General features: G+C 44.4%; 1 protein-coding gene across 2 annotated transcripts in view; it reads left to right on the forward strand.

Annotated features, from left to right (window-relative positions):
* The first annotated feature begins 7,653 nt into the window (after positions 1-7,653).
* Positions 7,654-20,613, forward strand: part of ROR1 (receptor tyrosine kinase like orphan receptor 1) — a 184,057-nt gene continuing 171,097 nt past the window's right edge. Inside the window, exon 1 of one of the 2 annotated variants that reach the window (XM_030495773.1) lies at positions 7,654-7,753. In XM_030495773.1, the coding sequence (XP_030351633.1) occupies positions 7,654-7,753 (100 nt within the window). The remainder of the gene's footprint in view (positions 7,754-20,613) is intronic. The other variant, XM_030495774.1, reaches the window with a different exon arrangement.

Below are 20,613 nucleotides of genomic sequence, written 5' to 3' on the forward strand. Positions count from 1 at the left end.
CGCATTGTGAGCTCTGATTGGGACAAAGGGCTATAGAAATGACCGCAGACAGGCTGTGTGGAGGGAGGTGCAGTTGCTGCAAGGTCTGGAATTTCTCCCTCGAGGTGCTGAGCACTCTCGGATCTCACCCGGCCACGTTAGTCCACTCAGCATCTTGCCAGATGAGGCCCTGTATTTATATAACCAGAAATACCCACTGTGCTGCAGATTTGCTGCTGGTGTGAGTGGAATTGCATTCACTTAAGCCCATTGCAAATGTAGCCACTAGAGTCAAAATAAAAGGAGCCAAAATATATAAATCCAGCAGACGAAGTTTATGGGGGAACTAAAGCAAACATTCACCATCAAGATTTAGTGGGGCCAAATCGTTATAACTAAAAGGGGTACCTTACATCATTCTGTGTCCTAGGGGCACAGTCTCCATTTTAGTGGTGTGCTAAACTCACGCTGATATCAATAAAAGTTTTACATGCAAAATGAGTGGAAAATACGAGATGTTAGATAGTTCAATACAAGTCTATAAACCTGATACCTAAATGCTGCTATCACGGCTTTGCCAACCCCCTGCTAACTTCCATGCAAATTCCACCGATGGATCTCTAGTTCCCTTTGTCTCTAATTGAAAGTCTTAAAGGTGAATTGAAATGTTGTTGGAATAAAAGCCTGTTTAAGACGCCAAATCCCTAACGAAATCCCTGTGTAGATTTGCAAGTAACTAAATTGTAAAGGCAAATGTAGAGGCCTTCTTATTAACCTGTCAAACCAAGGATTCTGGCATCTATTTTTCTCCTGCAAAAATTGTGACATTCTTCTTCCTCTAATGACTGCACAATTTTACTGCTTCACATGCCTGGCAACAAAGATGATATTGTTTAGGGAGGTGGGGAAATCTCCCTTGTTCATGCTGATGACAGCCAGGGTGCTTCCCGGCAGAGCTACTTACATTAGTCTGGAGCTACCTGCAAATGGTGTGAAGTCATGGATTGAGACAGTTGAGTGTAACACAAGTTCGATTTTTCAAACTATTGCCCGAATAACCTTCTCCTTCTTCTTGAGGATTGTGTTCATTGATTCTTTTTAGAAACAGCAAACACACTCTGCAAGAGGAATTGTGGCCTCTTTGAAGTTAAGGAGGAGTTTCGCCTGAAATCACCTGAGATACTTTGCAAAAGGGCAACCTGGCCATGCCTGAACTGAGCTGTAAATCCACTGCCGCCTTCTCAAGACTCACTCCTGGGGCTAATGAGAAAGAGATAAAACAGTTGCAGCTCTTTCCTCCCAAAGGGTAACTGCAAAGCTCAGCATCTGAAATGTGAATATAGTCACACACACAGCCTGTGTGACTGTATGGAATCATCACTGTTACACACTTCTCCCATTGACCATCCTACTCTCCACCACACCTTGTTGTTAAATTAACACTTTGAAAGTGCCCAGCACAATGAATATGAAATTGAATGAAACACTGGGGTGTCAACACACAGTTACAGAAGAAAAAGTAATAACAACAACCAAAATCATGCATAATAAGTGTGTCAGTATTTGCATATGTTATTAAGTACTTCCTGGTGTTTGTGTCCCATTCTATCACCCTCACTTTTCCAGAAGGACAACATTACATGTTAGGAGGTATGTAATTTCAGGATATAAAGAACAGAGTCCTTCTGCTATGTATATAAAATGCCAGTGTAATACACATATGAAAGGGAAAGAATTGTGGTCTATTTCAAGGCTTTTCCTTTTATCTTTTCCATAGCCTCCTGCCAATTTTCAAAGTACTCCCAGATCACAGACTGAATTAGATTATCTGAACAAGACTGTAGTGCACCTCCTGATACTCCCCCTGTCATTCCCCAGGGCTACAACCTGTCCTCTGACCCCTGACAGTGCTCTTTTCCATCATTCCTCCTAGGGAGGCCTTCGCCAGTCCTTTGCTTTTCCTCTTCTTCAGCCTGAGGAGACAGAGCTGTTGTAAAGATTGGCACAAACACACCTACTCATCGGCGTAACGTGGCCTTCAAAATAGAGAGGCCCCTGGTAGGGGATGTGTCCCCCCTACCTGCGGGACACACCTGGAGCTGCTCTGCAGCTGACCTGCCGGATTCCGACAGTGAAAGGCACCTCAGGAAACATCCTGACAAGGACCAGCGCTGGATTTAACTCGTAACTAAAACAACGCGTCAAGTGCAATCCATCACCTCCCTGTCCTTGGTGGCCTTCCTTACTCCTGCTGAAACCACAAATACTGGAACCAGACTTTGGTGCTTACCAGGGTTCTGCCATGATCACCAGGTTTATCAACCATTTCCCTAATGTAATTCTGAACAAAAAGGAAAGCTTTGGCTATGTGATCAGATAAAATACATTTTTTCACATGCATGATATCCAGTATCTGTATTTCTTAAACTGTCTGCAGCAGACTTCTACAAGACATCTAACTTGCTGGAAAAAATCACATCGCACGATACGGCTTTCTTGTGCTTGCCTGTTCTCTCTGCAGGGGCTGATTTTTCCTTAGAGAATTCAGAAAATTTACATTGATATCTCCTGTTCCTTTCAAAAAGCTTCTGAAAACTCAGCTGGAAAATGAAGGATGCATCAAGTGAGACAATATTGTCACAAAGTTAGTCAGAATTCCTACTTTAAAGAGCTGACAGTGTAAGAACAAGTAAATCTCCAATCTTTAAAAAGCACCACGTTCTTTGCCACGTTTTGTCAGCATGTAAAAATCAGTGGTGAAATCAGGTTTACATGTGGTCTGTCCGTGGATGCACAGATTCCAGGGATCCACAGGCAGTAACAACCTCATCTCCAGGTTCCACTCCGGAAGCCTTAACACATTGGTGTAATTCTAGTTGGACTTCAAATGGGCAAGGGATGATTAGTGCTTTGGCCTCAAATGGTTGAATGAAAGGAATCTGGTATAGATTAATAGGAGCATTAGTGAAAGATGGGAAGGAAAACAAGGATTCTTTTAGACTGTGACATGATACTTCAGAACACACTTTGTCAGCAACTACAAATGTGTAATGTTTCTCTTTTATTTTGCTGTACTTCTGACATTATTCTCTTACAATATTTTGCTTATCATCCTCTTGTGAGGTTTATTGTACTTACAAATCACTCCCAGACAGCAGCTCCTTTGCTATCTTTGCATTAAAGGAAAGAGAGGAATCAAGAAGTTTTGTGTGTAATACATTTTCCCTGCGGGAACTAATTCCACAAAGATATTGACTACAAGCCTTTCCTTGTTTTAAAGTACGCAGGCATGCATCAAGCAGTTGATTCCTCTCCCCAGAGTCACCTTCTGAAGCTTTATCTGAGCATTACATCTCCAAAGCATCCTGCAGACCATGTAGGAGAAACTAATTTGTCCTCCCAAGCCAGTGCTTATCCTACCTTGGCTACTTTTTGCCATCAGCTTGTTATGAACACTCTGTGCTATTCATTTTATGGTGTTTAGGGCTGTGTCCACTCCAGTTCCTTTGTTTAATATATTTTTAGTTCTTCCACTGTGGTATGACAGGCTGCAGCATGCTAAAGGAAAAGTAGGGGGAATATTTGTATTGATTTCCAAATGCTGCAGATTGAGAGCAGATGTACCATGTACTCCCCAAACGTATGTTTTAACTTTCCTTTATGTGCTGTGCTGCACAGTCTTCAAGCCAGGAAGTGATTTATATTTGCTAATTGCATGCACTTTGGTAGATTTGCAGCTAAAAATAAGGGTTTGGGTTTTAATTATAAATGATTTATCCTTTCACACTGCATGTATCTAACACTTCGAAGCTAAATGAAGACTTGAGAATCTGCGTTTAGTTTCCCCATCTGCCATAGACCTATTTTGTACCTTTAGCCACCCACTGTGGGTCATTCCTGAGCCCAGCTCAGAAGTATCTGGACCTCATGGACATCTTTCTTTGTTACACACCAAACAGAGAGATTAAGAGAACACTTTTGTGTTACAGCTAAACAAGTTTAGTCTTATTGCCAAAAGCACTGGTTCAACTGCTCCTTGCCCACCCTTTGCTGGATCTAACACCCCAGCAGCTAGGGGGGGGAGCTGACCCAACTGGTTGATCTGGAGGAACATTGCTCTTTCTTTCTCTCCTCAGAGGGTTAGCTTTCTATAGGACCAATTGGCTGAATGGACTTGCCCAGCTGAACACGCAGGAAACAAAAGAGATTTTTTTATTGCAGGCAGCTTGTTAGATCAGCTCAGATGTAACGTGAAATGTCACCTCAGAGGGTCAGGGCAGGCAAGCCTGGGCTGGTGCTGCAGAAACCCTATCCCAGCTGCACGGCCTGACCTTCTCACTGGCATTAGCTCTAGTATTCCTGTATCTAGATGATAAGTGGCAGGAGCCTGAGGGCACTCATTGCTCTTAATGACTGACCAGCCTCATCTGGGGCTTCCAACCCCCCTCCTTCCCTTGCCCAGGGGCTTTATTTAAGCTCAGCCCTGGCCCCTCACTAAGCCCCTATGTGGGCTATGTTGAAGGACTAGTGGTCTGTAACTCTGATATCCCTGTGCTTGGCTATGGATCCTGCTGGTCTGGATGCTGGTACATGAACCGACTTCCCTGCTTGACCTCAGGCCCATCTTATCATTATGGACCTGCCTGGCAATTGTTGCAGTGTGTCCCAAAGACTACTGCTGGAACGGGCCCTGACCTGCAGTTGATTTCTGCTTGGTCTCAGTGCTGCCTCACCACCATGAACCTGTCTGATGATCTAGACTCTTGGTTGGACCTGGGCCTGCCTTGTTCACCTTCGTTGTGGGTAGTGGGACAGGCTCTGGCTTGTGAGGCCCCTGTTCTGCTGGCTGTGGCACTCCAACTCCCTGTCCCTTAGGGACCAAAGAGTATTTGCTGTGCCTTGGACAAAGGTGGTTCAAGGACCTAAATTGGTAGGAACATCTGCACTTTGAAGAAGTAACTATCTGACAGCTTAGCTCTTGAACCGTATCAGCTCCTGGTTCTTTGAGTCAGAAAAAATATGCAGCCATGGGATGATCATGTAGCTGCATGGGGAAGACATTGGTGTGGGTCCTTCCTAACCCTGATTTGAATCAGGTCTGGCTGGTATGGAAGGGCTTGGTTTTGCAGTTGGTTTAAGCTCGTGTAAGCTCATACTGCTGTGAAAGGGTAGCTCCTGTGTGGCTGTGCAACTACTGGAGCTGACACAGAGAATGTACTTGGGATACATGATTGGGAAAGGGGAGACAGTGATAGCATGGCTGCCTTTAGCCAGCTGTGAAACTGCATTCTAAGGCATATTGGAGCAAGGTGGCAAAACCTCAAAGCAAGGAGTTACTTTGTCTAATGCTACAGCAACCACCATGCTATGAACACAGGCACCCAGGTCCCAGCAGCAGACAGCCCCTTCCATGTGTCCCATCCGGATCCTATAACAGCTCTGGCAGCATCAAGCTTGGCTTGCCTCTTCCACTTAATCCATGTTTGTATATTGGGCAGTTTTCACTAGGAAGTGGATAATCTCTTGTCATTGTCCTCCTTGGTTTGAGGAGAAATATAGGCATGTGCATATATGTGAGAAGAAGATGGTTTCAGACCTCAATCTCCTTCCCTAACACTCAGCCAGATGCTTATCTGGGTTTGTTCCTCCTCTTGAAGCTATTAGTGTCTGACAAGAAATACAAGATTCATATGGTAGAAAGCAAGCCGAAGAGGGGTGGGATCTGATCTAGCAGGAAGTGAGGAGGAAATTCCTTTAATCTTGTCCTTGTTTCCACTCTGCTTATGAACTTTCTATTAAACAGTTGCTGACTTTTGAAATCCTAAACCTAATCTAAGCATCCCAGGAATGTGATCGTTCTCCTGAATGGAAAGTAGTTATCACCCCTAGTAACTTCAACCAGCTTTGTCAGCATCATTCAACTCCAGTAAAGCAGTGCTATCTGCCTGACCACAGTTATGGCTGTGATATAACATATGGGGAATTGTTACTTTGTGTTGGCAGGAGGAAGCTGCTTTCTATCACCACCGAGAGGGAAAAGCATGTTTGGGGTCTGGTTGTAGGTACCATGTCATGGGCTGATGTAAGAAGTATGCTCATGGGGATGGTCATCACCAGCCTGGGGTGAGATGTGCTGGAGAATGGGGGAATGAGAGCAGGTCTGCAGTGCTGCTGTTGGCATTTATGATCTCTGGTAGCAACTATACCTGACTCCTTTCCTTGACTTTTTATTGAATAAAAACTAAATTAGCAAACATTAGTATATTAAATATTGATTTCACTAAGGCAGAAAGGGTTGAAGAGGATTCCGAAGATGTCAACTGGACTTCTGAGTTCCTGCCTAACAGGAAAAGTAGGAGATATTCACTAAACCTGATACATTGTGAAGAGAAAATGAGCAGCCTTGATTATCAATGTTGATAATCCTATAGGACCCCCCCTTTGACAGCAGTATCAGCTTACACCAGCTTATACCAACCACAAAACCAAGCCCCTCTATACCAGCCAGACCCGATTCAAATCAAGGTTAGGAAGGACAACTGAAGAACAGTTGAGAAATCACTTTTCCATGCTGCTAGTTCTATTTCTTTGCTTTGTTTCAATAGCAATGCTCTAAAAAGTGCACTCATAGCTCCCATCGCTCCCTGTCTGCACTGCTGTGAGGTTTTGGTGTGTGGGGCAGGTATGTGCTGACCTGTGCTGAGCTGGACACTCTAAGGTGGAGACCACCACCTCTCCACTGACACGCGGCTGGGGAGCCTCCTCAGTGAAGCTTGCCAACGAGGCATTCCAGCTCTCATGCATGATAGAGGAAAACCAGGAAGAGACCTGGAAAGATTAGGAATGGAGATAGCAAGTAACAGAAGTGGACCCTCCCAGCATGGTGGTGTTACAACAGCCAGTGCTGTGCTCGCTCGTACCACAGCAACCCCAGGGATTTTGCCCAGAGAAGCTGTGGCTGCCCCATCCCTGGCAGTGTTCAAGGCCAGGTTGGACACAGGGGCTTGGAGCAACCTGCTCTTAGTGGAAGGTGTCACTGCCCTTGGAACTAAATGAGCTTTAAAGTCTTTTCCAACCTAAACCATTCCATGATTCTATGACTCTGCCTGGAAAAGCGGTTTCCCCTCCAAGTGCATGAATCCCACAGACTGTGTTTACTGGCAGACACTTAGTGAAATGGAGACGGGAAGGGATGATAAATCCAACTAGTGCCTTCATACATCCACCTGCTCTGATGGGGAAGGCATGAGGTGGGCTGTGAGGAAAGGCGCCCCAGCCATGCAGGTCCCCGCGTGTCACAGCCTGTGGCTGAGGTGAGGGGAAAATGGCGGCCGCTGCGTGAGGTGAAGCGAGGCGAGCGCCCCCCTGCGCCGCGCCGGGTGAAGGCGGGCAAGAGGCGGTGTGTTGGGCGGGCCGGTAGGGGGCGCTGCTCGGCCGGGCAGCTGGCGGAGCGGGCGGACAGTGACAAGCGCGGGGCTGAGGCGGCGGCCGCCCGCCCGCTCCCCCGCCCGCCCGCCCGCCCGCCCGCCCGGGAGAGCGCAGCCCCGAGGGCGCGGCGTGGGACGGGTTCGGCGGCGCGGGAGGAGACGCGGCCCCGCGGCGGTTGCGCAGGGCCGGCCCGGGACGCCGGCGCTGCGCGGTTGGATGTGGGAGTAGCGCGGCGCCGGCTCAGGAATGCAGCAGCCGGGCGGCGGGGACGGGAGCTTCTTGCTGCTCCCGCTGCTCCTGCTGCTGCGTGCGGGCAGCCGGGCGGAGCTGGCGGACGCCACGCAAGGTAAGGCTGTGCGGGGCCGCGTCCCGGCTTTTGTCCCGCGGGAGGCTCCCCTCGCCCGCGGCGGGATGGAGGGATCCCGGGGTGGGTGTTTGTCTGTGAGGGGGGCCGGGGTCGCCCGTGTGGGGTCCGGCGCGGCTGGCCGTGCCTCGGCTGTGGTGGTGAGGGGCTGCCCGGGGCTCCATCGCCCCCCCCCAAGCCGCGTTAACGAACTCGGAGTTTTATCGTCGATCTGTGTTTAATTGCTTCGTAAAAAGCCGTTCCAAGCGTTTGGCAGAGTTATTTGGCTAAGTGTAACCGTTCCCGCTTTTGATACGTGATTGATGGTTCCCGAGGTGGTGTTATCAATGATGACTTGTCCTTCAGCTCCGGCTCTGGGAGGTGTTTTGCCATCTCAACCCCCTTGTAGTCTTCCAACAAGTTTTTATAGATGTATTTTTTTTGAACAATAACCTTAAAGCCTCTTTGATTTACTTTTAACGAGTAATATTTATTTTGCAATCCTTCTGTTTTATTAGCGTTTTGATTTCAGCCTTTTGCAAATGATTTATGTTTAAAGCGTAAGTGTAGTGCATGCATAAAGGGACTTAGATGGAGTTAGGCAAGAAGGAATGATTCCTGAGGCTAAGTCAGTAAAAAGTGAGCAGTGCTTTTGGATGCCTGCATGAGAACTTCAGTGAGAGGTGTATGTTCATGAACTCCAGCTCCTTGAAGGTATTTTATGGTGAGGAGTTAAATCACAAGCTGCTTGTGAAAAGTCCTGGTTGGTAATAAGGCTGTATTTAGTATTTAAAGAAGGGGAAAAGAGTGAACACTAAAGAGATAAAGCTGTTTGAGTTTAAATGCTTAGCGGTCCAGAACTGAAAGAGCTGTGGTTATAAAACCTCTACTCCAAATTGCAAAGGATAACTGCTCTTCAAAAGTCAGTGGTAGCTAATTACAGCGCTCCTGTCCCACGCCTGTGCCTGAGTTTCTCGCTGTGTTTCAGTGTGTCCCTAATGATGCCGTTACCTGGCACTGTGTGTTAGCTAGTGGATCCCTCTGAATGACTTCCAAATATCCCAGCGCGACTCGGTTGGACACAGGCGTCTCCTGATGCAGATTCAATGGCTGGATGATGTTCTAGCTTAGGGTAGGAATTCTCCATGACATCTCAATGGGAAAATTTCCAAATGTTGTTTTCTAGTGTCTCCAGGGAGTGCTGTATGTGCTTAACAGATTGCTGGAGTTTTAAAGAGGAGGGGGAAGACAGGCTGTCTTTCTTCCTGTGTCTCAAATAATTTCAAAACTTTAGGGTTCTAATATGAATTTTTGTGGGTTTCTAAGAGCTTGGAGGGGAAAAAAACACCACAGACATAAAGCAGCTGGGTCCAGAACTGGCCATTTTTTGCTAGGAAGTGTCTCTCATGATATGAATTCGCCTTTGTGTATGACTATTAATATAGTCATTATCCACAATTACTTTCCACAGTGAAATATCTTCTGTATTTTAAGTAATATCTTTGGCACAATCTTACAATGTTGATTCATGAGCAGATCAAGTGATTTATTGATTTTTTTTTTTTAATAGATAGACATTTAGCACATGCTGCAACCACACACTGTGTTTTCCCCTTGTTAAAGATGTAGGTTTTGTAGAAGAATAAGGGAACCTGAACATGAAACACTCTAAGAAACCAAACGAATAAGTGAAATACTGAATATAAATAGTTTTATAAAGTTCTTTAGAGTTGCTCTAGTGGTTGGGTGAATAGATTTTGCTCCATCAGAAATGCAGCCTACTGCACAGAACCCTTCAGTCTCTACCCTTTCACCCTCATATTTTCCAAAAAGGTAGAATATGGACCACTGAATGAGTAAAAGACCTTTATTTCCAGGCATGTCAAGTAAGGACTGCAAGGAAAGTCCATCTCTGGTAGTAGCATAACTTCTGCTACCAGCATAGATGTTCTGGGCGTCCAAGATCTGACGGTCTAACACAATGGAAGTATTTGAGAGTAGTTTGGGCTCTTGGCTCCCTGAGGTCCAGAAGGATGAGAGCCTGATTGTGCTGTGCTTGGTCCAAACACCTGTGGAGATGTGCCTCCCACTCCAGAGACTCCCCAGTTTGACACTGATCCAGTAAATGTATACAGATGTGCACAGATGGCCTCATGCATGTGGCTGATGCAGCTCAGTCGGACGAGTCAGATGTGTGTCTGTGTGGAGGCCGGGAACATGAGCAGCTATTGTCACATCTCTTTTGGGGGGGATTATTACCAGCTCATCCATTTAGTTGAGATGTTGTCAAGTGACCAAAACTGTTTTGCTGTGTTGCCTTCCAAAAGCTCTTCTTCTATTTTGCAATTCCTCTTCACTTTCCCTCCGTCTCCTGCTGCTTCCTTTTTGTCAATGACCTTTCGTTGTAGAGAGCAAAACAAAACAAAAAGCACATTTGCCTTTGTACATTCATGCTGTCTTTAATGCCTGCTCTTCCCAAGGGTGCTCCTGGGCTGGCCTGAGTGTTCTGAATAAAACCACAGAGCTAATGTCAATTTAAGTAACAGGAACTCTCCAACTTGGATATTTTTCACTATGTTTTATATTACCAGTTCAGCTTTGTCCTTATTATTCCATATCTTGTAACTTCATGAGGAGTCACAATGGAAGAAGCGTGAAGTGAAAAGTATTTTAAAAGCGTATAGTAAACCCCAAATCTCTGGATTATGTTTCAGATTATAGGGGGTAGTGTTGATTTCCTTGCAAGTTGCCTCTTGTGAGATAAAGTTCCACAGCTCTCGATTAGTCCCTGTAATACCCCGGTGGTTATTGTTTCATCCCTGGGTCAACAGGCTGCTATTTCACCACTTATGAGTTTACAAACAAACAAAATGCCTTTGTTGCCTTAAGCCTCTAAGAGGATGAGAGTAGATGTTACTGTTTGACTCACCATGATTGTGGATCTCGGGTTTCTTGACAAAAGTTGCTTGAGGTATCAGCAAATTATCTTCAGGACATCATTTCTTTGTTTCTATAATTAAAAGCCTTCTGAAAGTGCTCTGTTGATTACGTACACACAGGAACTTTAACTTAAAGCATTGCAAATGAGAGCTGGGAGGGGAATGTTTTAAAGCTTGTATATGGATTTTAAATACAGATACCTAAATGAAGGCAAAGGGAAGGGGGGGAAAAAGCTTCCTGGAGGCATGACACTAGATACCACGCTTTGGAAACACATGTAGAAATGCAGCAGTCTTCTGAGACTCCAAAGAGCACCTCGGAGCTGAAAACTCTTTTTAAAAGTCTCTAACTAAATGCAGCTGCTTTCCACAGAGTGATTGTCTTGCAAGCCAGAAATAGCTAGAAAGTTAACTAATACAAAATAAAAACTGTAAACCTTTTCTTCCCCAAGCCCGGGAAGAATCCTCAGTCATCCTCAACTGCAAGTTTTGTCTTCACATGATTGTGCAGGTTTTTCACATTTTCTATCTTCAACAATTTTTAGTGATCTGGTAGACTGTGAGCTGCAATCATGTGTTTCATCTGCTGTTTCAGTGTGATGTTCTCCTCCTGCTGTAGGTACCCAGGTCAGATGTGCTGGTATTTCACTGGTGAAGTTGCTCCCTGAGCCCAAATAACCGAGGCAATCTCTATCAGAGCTGTCCCTGGCACGGCTGGGAGGTCTCACAGAGTCTTGTATAGGTAGAGGTGTGATGGTGATAATGCATCTTGCATTTTGACAGTCACTCCTATGCATTGAAACACTTAATATCAAATGAAGTTATTTTGTTGTTAAGATGCTTTCTTTGCTCCAAGTTTCTGCCTTTAAAAATTAGCAAACTAGCCTGTTGTATTATAATTTTCTCTTGAACTTGAAAACGTAAGGAAGGTTTATGTGAAATCTGAATCTGGTTATACAGGAGGGAACAGTTTCTAATGATAAGGGTAGTGCAGCACTGGGGGCTCTGGAACCAACTCCCTAAAGCAGAGCTAAAAGAAATTCTGGGTTGATTGGGGCTGGGACTGCAGTTGAGTATTTAAGTGATTTTTGTAGAGCTTCTTCCATCCTGGTTTCTTTTTCATTCTCATCATGGAGATATGAAAGTCAATGAATCTGCTAATTTATAAATGAAACAAGAGTGAAATGAGTAAATGAGAGCAATTGTCTACGATCCTTTGGAAATAATAACAGGATGCTGGTGTTAGGTGAAGGATGCTTCTGTAGGTGTGGTGATTGTGGTTTTACATACTTTCTGATGAATGAGAAGCATTTTGAAATTCCTGAAATCTTACGTTTGGTGTAAAATTTCATTTAGTGCAGTGCTGCAGAAAAAGTTATCATTTTTTCTGTCTATATACAAGCAAAATCCCTGTCACTCCTTGGCAGGAATGTGGCATAGGAGAGGCTTGGTCATGTTTAATGTCTTTTAATGCGGGTGAAATGACAGGATGTGTAGAAAGGCTGTGAAGTTTGTGAAGGTGAAAAAAAGGAATAATTTCAGCTTAAATAGATACCACTAATGTGATATGTAATAAAAAAGCTGTAAATATTACTGTTATATAATAGCGAAGTTCTTTTAGGCCCTCTTGGTAATGTAAATAATGTAAAACAAAAACGTGCGTATGGTTGGAATCTAATGCTATGTGATATTGAAAATGGTGCTCTGCCAAAGACAGCTTGGGAAAAGGAGTAGCTTTAGAAAGGAACCCTTTAGTGAGGGAAAGCAGTAACGCAGGCTTCCCAGCATACTGCCATGCCAGCATCCCGTCGTGAGGAAGATTGCTTTCCAGGATCTCCTCCTGAAGTGGAGACATTGGAGAGCCACTGTTTCCAAGTAAAACCACAGAGCAGTATAGGAAAGGAAATGGCTGGTGGCTTGTGAAAAGAATCCCATGGTGCATATTGCTTGGATGGACACAGATCTGGAGGATGATTAGTTAGATTCCTGAAGAAATAATGTGGAATAGTCACCAACAGGAACAGAAAGCCACATCGTTCCATGGAGGAGAAGCCGACAGGAATTACAGCACTTTTACCTTGTAACTTTTCATAAGGGCAGGTAGGGACAGGACAAGGGGGAATGGGTTTTAAGCTGAAAGAGGGAAGATTGAGATGAGCTCTTAGGCAGAAGCTCTTCCCTGTGAGGGTGCTGAGGCGCTGGCACAGCGTGCCCAGAGAAGCTGTGGCTGCCCCATCCCTGGCAGTGTTCAAGGCCAGGTTGGACACAGGGGCTTGGAGCAACCTGCTCTAGTGGAAGGTGTCCCTGCCCGTGGCAGGGGTTGGAACTGGAACTGGAGCTTTAAGCTCCCTTCCAACCCAAACTGCTCTGGGATTCTATGACGTTAATTGCGGGGCCAGCACTGTGTTTCAGCAGTGCTGTGTACAATGCTTAATATTAGCTTTTTCTAATGTATTTCAACAAGTCATTAGCTGGAGTTCATGCTGAAAGCACGAAATGGGTTCTGAAGCAGGAGAAAGCTAAGGTCAAGTCTGCTTTGTTACTTGTACTGAGTTCTATGGAGTAATTGTACTTGATATCCTCTTTTAACAAAATCCCTTCAGGGAGCTGCACAGAGGCTCTGGTTGTGTTTGATCAGTGAGGTGCTACAGGCACCTTCACAGGAGATTGAAGAACAACAAAAAATTGTCTCCTGCAGGAAGAAGCATCCTCTGCTGCTGATGTTGGCAAGCTCTGGGCAGCATGTCCCTGTCAGCTGCATCAGGACAATTCCATGCCAGTTCTGTAGTGCTGCTCCAGGCACGGCTTAACCCACCCAGGCCTTTGTGTTGTGTTGGAAGCAGGGAGCCTGGGCACACTCGTGGTGTTTTGGGAATCATGAACGGAAAGGAGATCTGTCTGGCCTTGGTCTCAGGGAAGGTTTTAAGCACAATAATCGAGGCAAGTCACTGCATGTGGAGGCAGAACACGCTCCTCCTCAGGAGCTGGAGCAGAAGTGCTGGTAACTTTGTGCAGATGTTGTGTGTGTTTTATAACTGCTGCTGATGCCCTGTTCTGCATTGTGTTGTACAAAGACATGCTTTCACTCAGCAACAGATACTTTGGATGAGGCTTATGTTAAGACTCAGCCATCCCAATATGCAACGGTAAAGCCTCATGACTAGATGAGTTCTTGAGAAAACAGTTAGTGGAGGCCCTGGTGGAAGCCTGCATTTTATTAAAAGGGTTTTTTTCAAACTGGTCAGGTCATATGTTGAAACTGATACTTCACGATGGCTTCCTGTGACCTTCTGCTCCTTTCCTCTAAGGGGTGTCAGTTATGCCTACTCCTGTCCCGTTCCCAGATGCTCTGCGCTGTCTGCAGGAGAGGCCTGAACATCTGCTCCATGCGGATCTGGGAAAGAGACAGGGTGGTGAGGCTCTGTGTCAGGAGAACAGCAGCAGGCCATGGGAAATGGCAAGATCAGAGATAAGCAAGGGAAAATGTTCGGCATCTTTATAACCTCATCACACATTCCCTCCAGAGACTGGAAATATATGAGGGTATCTTCTTACCCTTAGAACTTGAGATGATCTCTGGAAGGATATGTGCTTCCAGATTCACAGCATGAGCATTCCTCTGCAGAGATGGCTATTTTGTCCTCTGAAGCACAGTCGCTCCTGAAGATGTTAAACCAAGTTTTAAAGAAGCAATAATGTAAGTGTAATGTGCTGCCTGAGCGCGTCCAAATTGCTGCTGCTCAATATAGAACATACTGGCTACTCCTTCAGAGAACCTCTGTGCCTCAGTGCTGAGATTACATGCTGGAGAAGGAGGGATTTTATGATCTGGGTGGCCTTATTTTCAAAACTCACAGGACCTTTAGCTCTTATCATGTTTACTTGGCAGAGCTGAGCACTTCCCAAAATCTCCTCAGAAAGGGCAGAGGGCGCAGATCAGACCAAAGGCTTCCGAAGCCTGGTCAGGAGAAAGGAAGCTGCTTGAGATGATGCAGTGAGTGAGGAATTTTACTAGAGCTCTTTTCAAATCATGTCTGGTACTTCATCTCTTCTTGTTGGGCTAACACCACTTTGAAAAGAACCTGTCTTTGTACTTCAGTCTCCTAACCACATCCAGGTGAAAGGCAGGAATGGCGTTAGTAGGGAAAAGTGCTATTTTTCATTAGGCTGGCTGACAAACTTTTGAGTGCAGAATGTGGGCTTAGACCTGAGAGCAAGAGTGGATCCTAATAAGGCCTAATAATAACACCACCACCTTTCCTTGTTTCTTGGAATTGTTACAACTATGCAACTACCATTACTTGAAAGATAATGGCAATGCTTCTAGTAGTACAGAGATTAATTTGTGCTAGGCAGAGACTGCTGTATTTTGGTTTGTTTCTGTCCAAGCATTTCCTTTAGCACTATAGAAAAGTTATTACGACACTTATTATATTAAAGATTTTTCAATTAAAGTGAGTTTTCCACCATCTTCCAGAGAGCTTTTGTCTGATTTTTAACAGAATGTGCATGTCTGATGATAGGATTGTTCTTCCTGAAGGCTTTGCTTTAAAAGCAGAGATGTAAAGGTGGTGATGGATGTATAAGGATTTTTGGATAACAGAAATGCCAGGATGGAATTGCAGAGTGTGGTGGCAAGGCTGGGCTGATGGATATCCTGAGAAGTTTGAAGCACATACAATAAGGGCATAAGAGCCTTGATTTTCTCCTGAGAGAGTCTTTGGCTGTGGTGAACACTTCTCTTTATTCTTTTTTAGACCTGATACCAGCCTTTGTTGCACAGTATTATGCACTGGGTATGTTTGGATAATATAAAACAGCTTCCCAGAGGCATTCTGTGGCAAATATGACCATGTTCTGCTGATCATGGAAGCCCTTGAGATAGTTGGACATCTGGAAAAAACCAGAAAGGCAGAAAGGATTAGTCCATACTCAGTGCACCCCATGAGGTCAGGCTGGTCTATTCCTGACCTTCTCCCACTACAAACTGAAAACGGTTTGCATGTTTTCAGACTATTCTTGTATTTAATGAAGTTTTTCAGTTTTCATCCCACTTGCAGAAAAAATTACCTATGCCTGTGCTTGTTACTGCTCTGAGCTACAGAGCTGTGGTAAGTCACCTTTTTGGCTCGGTTGGAGAAGTGCTGTGTTGTAGTGCTGCCACGGTGTTTGCAGCAGCAGCCAAATAAAATGTAGAATCATAGAATCATGGAATGGTTTGGGTTGGAAAGGACCTTAAGGTCATCTAGCTCCAACCTCCCTAGAAGCCTGTCTCAGCACCTCAGCATCTACAGCTTTGAACATCTGTGGGGTATGTTTGGAGAGGGGTTTAGTTTTCTTGCTGTTGAAGTCCATTTCATTAGATCTGTCCTCAAAGCTGTGTGGTTGTGTGCATGGGGTGGTCTCTAGAAGCTTGGCCAAATAAAGAGCCATAAATTAGTGTTAGACTAAGATCCAGTTTTGATCAAGTGAGGTCCTCTTTGCAAAACTGCTACTTCATCCTTCCCCTCACAGAGGGGTATCATGTTGATTTACTGTGAGGGTGCTGAGGCGCTGGCCCAGGGTGCCCAGAGAAGCTGTGGCTGCCCCATCCCTGGCAGTGTTCAAGGCCAGGTTGGACACAGGGGCTTGGAGCAACCTGCTCTAGTGGAAGGTGTCCCTGCCCGTGGCAAGGGTTGGAACTGGAGGAGCTTTAAGCTCCCATCCAACACAAACCATTCCATGATTCTATGATTATACAGTGAATATCACTCTCATCTGTGACACCTTTATAGAGTTATTGTATATGAGCACTGTGGAGTCTACGCTGTGTTTACAACAGCTTTGCCTCTCCCACTTTTTCCTGTAAGAGGTCAGTTATCATTGTTGAACATCTCTTCTCCAAAATTAACTTGGCTTCCAATAAAAGGAGGTATCGTTGTAATTGTTTTGTTTACTCTGAAATATTTGATGTGCTGTACAAGTAACAAGCGTTCTGTATGGTTTAGGCTTTCATTTTATTTTGTATGTTAATTATTCATCCCATGTGTTTTCATTTTTCTTTTTGAAATACATTATGTCTCTGTGAATTTAGTGAAAATTCGGTGCATAATGGATACATGTCTTTCTCCAGAACACCACAGTGATCTCTGCTCTCAGTGTGTTTCATGTACAATCACAAGAGGTCATTTAATTCCCATTTGATTGTCAGGGAAATGGATTTATGTCATTAGATGCTTTCAAAGGCCACAGTATAACACAAGGTGGGTCTTTGCTTCTGACCGTTGACTTGCTATTCTCTTGTCTTGAATAATTTTCTCTTCTTATATTTAAAGCTCTTCTCTAAATGAAAAAACCCATATGGTTCCTTGGTGGGATTTATGGGCCCTTTGCTTTTCCATGATGAGTAGACACACAGCTTCCTGAGAGCTGGGTAGCTGTGGGGTGCTAGTAACATCCCACAGCAGAGAAGCTGCAGCAAGAGGGAAGTGGGCAATTAGAAGCGAGAATGTGGTAGTTCACGAGCAACTTTCAGCCAGTGATTACATCTGAAATTCCAAGTGGGTTCTTCCTTTGTCCAGGCCCTGTCTGGGCATTTGTTGCATTTTGCTGCTGCAGGACAGGAGAGCTGCATTTGCAGTATGTTGGAAGTCCTCCCCAAAACTCTAGTTGGTGCAGAGCTGGCCTCCTCCTACCTGATAGGTGCTCATGAGGCTTTCTTGACTTCCTTTGAATATTTGGGGCAACTTAGTGCTGTTGTCAATACTTTTTACAGCTCTGAATGGTCCCGAGTTGTGGTTTGAGAGCATGGTCGTTCTACCCCGTGTTGCATCAAGCAGTTATGGTTACCTTGGGGACACCAAGGGGCTGCTGGCATCTCCGAGGTGGGAATACTTCACGTTCAGGAAGGATGTTTTTGAATTGAGAGCCTCTTAGTTTTGCAGTCACTTGGCAGCCTGTCAGAGCCTGAGTCTGGCAACCTTTGTAAGTGAGATGCAACAAGCCTTGCTTATTTTAGCTATTGGTCTGTCACTGTGGTTTTAATTTACTGTAATTTAATAACTGACACAATGCTGGAATAAATAAATGGACTGTGAACATCCTCATAGACTTTGGAAGTCCAGCTCAGGGCAAGATTTGGCTTTTAATTAACACTGTCCATGAGATTTATTGTTAAAATTGTATCCTTTTAAAGAAGTAAATCTGAAGTTGATTAAGAGATGACTAATTGAAACCTGGTGTGGGATAACAGAACACATTCTAGTGCATGCAGTAGAGAGCACAGCACCTTCCCCAGCAGGGCAAGTGGAGGACCATCACCATGATAGACTCCATTTCTCCTAAGTTATGGGTCATTCCACTCCCAAGCCATGAGTTGGATGTTGTCATTATCTCTCCCTTTTTTTTTCTTTTGCACAATATGTTGCTCTGTGTTGAAAACCACATGTTCTTCACAACATTAAGAACAGTAGTTTACACATGTATAAAGCAGGTTTTTAGTACAGCCAAGAGCTTTAGGAAGGCCTTTGGACATTCAGCTAGAAAGAACTGTTGAAAGGCTTTTGCTTCTTTCAGCCCTGAAGTAAATTCTCCAGAAAGGGGCCCAGGCAAGGGAGGAAGTTGCAAAGGCATCCTCTGACTATAGAGGAATCTTAGTCATTAGCAAAATCCTAATTCATCAGGGATCAAAAGATGTTCTCCTGATTTTCTTCCATTATATAGGGAGAGATAATATGTGACTTGCCATTTTTCCTTTGAGAGTCTGTTTTGTTGGCTGTGATTTATGTTCTCACATTCTGTTTTTTTTGTGATTTATATACATATTTTTTAACACAACCTGCCTTTAAACCTTAATGAGTATTTCTTATTCTTAGGATGGTTGTGTAGTAAACTGTGAGCAGTAGTAAAAGGTTCACAAAACTTGACAATGTTTTATGTGCACCACCTTCACAGGGAAGAACTTCTGAATAGTGAAGGTCCCAATAGTTCTGGGGAAGATATTTGCTTTGTCTTGAAAATTTAAGAACTTCATAGTTGGCATTAGGGGAAGGGGAAAAGCATCTTCTTGGCATCAACAGCAGCTGAAGTTAATTTTCAGTAAATTTATTCAATAAAGAAGGAGAAACTAAACGCAAACTCGCTGCTTTTCTTGCCATAAGGCTCTTGGCTGGGTAGTATCATCTGGTGAGTGGCACAGGTGGAAGCAGCTCCTTTAAATGTGGAAACTTTACAAGGATTTTGGGGAACCTGAACCCCTGAGGTTGCTCTGTTGTCATTCATGGGGCCTGTTGTGTCATTCGAGGCTGTTCTGAAGGCTCTGCCTTTGGAGATCTTGAGCACTGGGTGAATTTTTTGGCCTGCGTTATGTTTCTCACGGGGTTCTTCTGATGAAATGGTCCCATCCAGCTTTAAAAACCCAAGAGCAGTCCCTTTCTCAGGAAGATTTTGACTGAATGCAGCACAAATGCCTTACTCAGAGTGTTCTTCCTGTGGTGCCAGTAAACGACTGAAGCTGTTGCCTCAGGCGTTGCAGACCATGGAGCAAGGGTCAGCAGGGAGAGCAGCGCTAACGCTGCCTTTGGCTTTGGAGAGTATCAGTGTGAAGGGTTCTGCACAGTTTTGTACATCAGCTATATTTTGTCTGTCAGCTCTACAGAGATCCCTTCCCCAAAGCCTGTACTTGTCGGATGTTCTGTTATACTGTTCCCCCTGCCAGTTATTATCTCCCGGGATTATCAAGGGTAACTTCACATGAACTAATTATAATAACTGAAAAGGCCTAAGGGCAAGAATTCTGTCTCGACATTGCAAGTAGGGGATTAGGTGTGTATATTCAGTGTAATTTGCTGAGAGGTGTCTATGTACATATCTGTCAGAAGAACTGTAAAATCATTTGAAACACTGCAAAGGATAGAGATGTGGTGATATGGAGGCTCAGCTTACTTCTGCTTTTGTTGCATTATCCCATTGAAGCTAATTTCACACTCTCTTTTCCTCCCCTTGCCTGGGTGAGCTGGTGTTAGGATCCTTCAGAAGGCACTTATGTTCTTGAAAGATTATTGTGCTAATTCAGCTTTAATTTCATGAGGTATTAAGGCCTGATATAATCCTGCTATTTGTTACTGAAGTTTTACTGTATATTACTGACAGCAGAGCTGGTTGGTGGTTACGGTGAAGATGACTGAGATGCAGGAGGGAAATACTAGTTTTTGATCTCCACTTGCTTTGCTGTCTTCAAGATCCTGCAAGTGGTTCTGATCCTCTGGGGCTCAGTCATTCAGTAATGCTCATTAAAATAGTCAATCTGAGCAACAGAGCCTGACAGCTTTTCTGCCAGAGTCCTTTAAAGAATACATGTAATGTATCTTTGAGGGAATTTAGTGGGCAATTGCTTTCAGTTGGCTAAAGTATTTCCTGTGTAAAAGAATGCCTGCTATGCTGGACTTGTGACGGGAGGAACTGTGCTGTCAGAAATAACAGCCTGGGTTCATGGCATCTTCTCCTTACAAAGATATTTTTTCTAATGATCAATGTTTTTGTTACTAACAGCACTAGATTTGTATTTGTTCACGGTGTTCCTGCATTCTAAGGTGGTTGTTCTGAGTTGCAGCGTATTAAGCCATACAGGCATCTGAAGCTAGTCATCCTATCAGTTTTATTTAAATAAGGAGTAAAGAGGGAATTATCTGTCTTGATTGTGGCCTCAGTGGCTTCACTCTCTAAGCTTTTCTGGGGACTTCTGGGTAAAATAAAGCTGCTTTCGATGTGCAAATGATGGTTTGAGGAGCAAGTCCACTCCTTGAATGTGATGTTATCACCCCAAAGGTTGCATCTTTAAACAGTTATGATGAACTTATTCCTGTTAATGATGGTACTTGTTACTTCTAGACATAGCCAGTAAATTGAAAAGTTACTTTGATATATTTTCCTTATTTTTAAAATCAA

Source organism: Strigops habroptila, chromosome 8 (assembly GCF_004027225.2).
Source record: "Strigops habroptila isolate Jane chromosome 8, bStrHab1.2.pri, whole genome shotgun sequence".
Taxonomy (NCBI): domain Eukaryota; kingdom Metazoa; phylum Chordata; class Aves; order Psittaciformes; family Psittacidae; genus Strigops; species Strigops habroptila.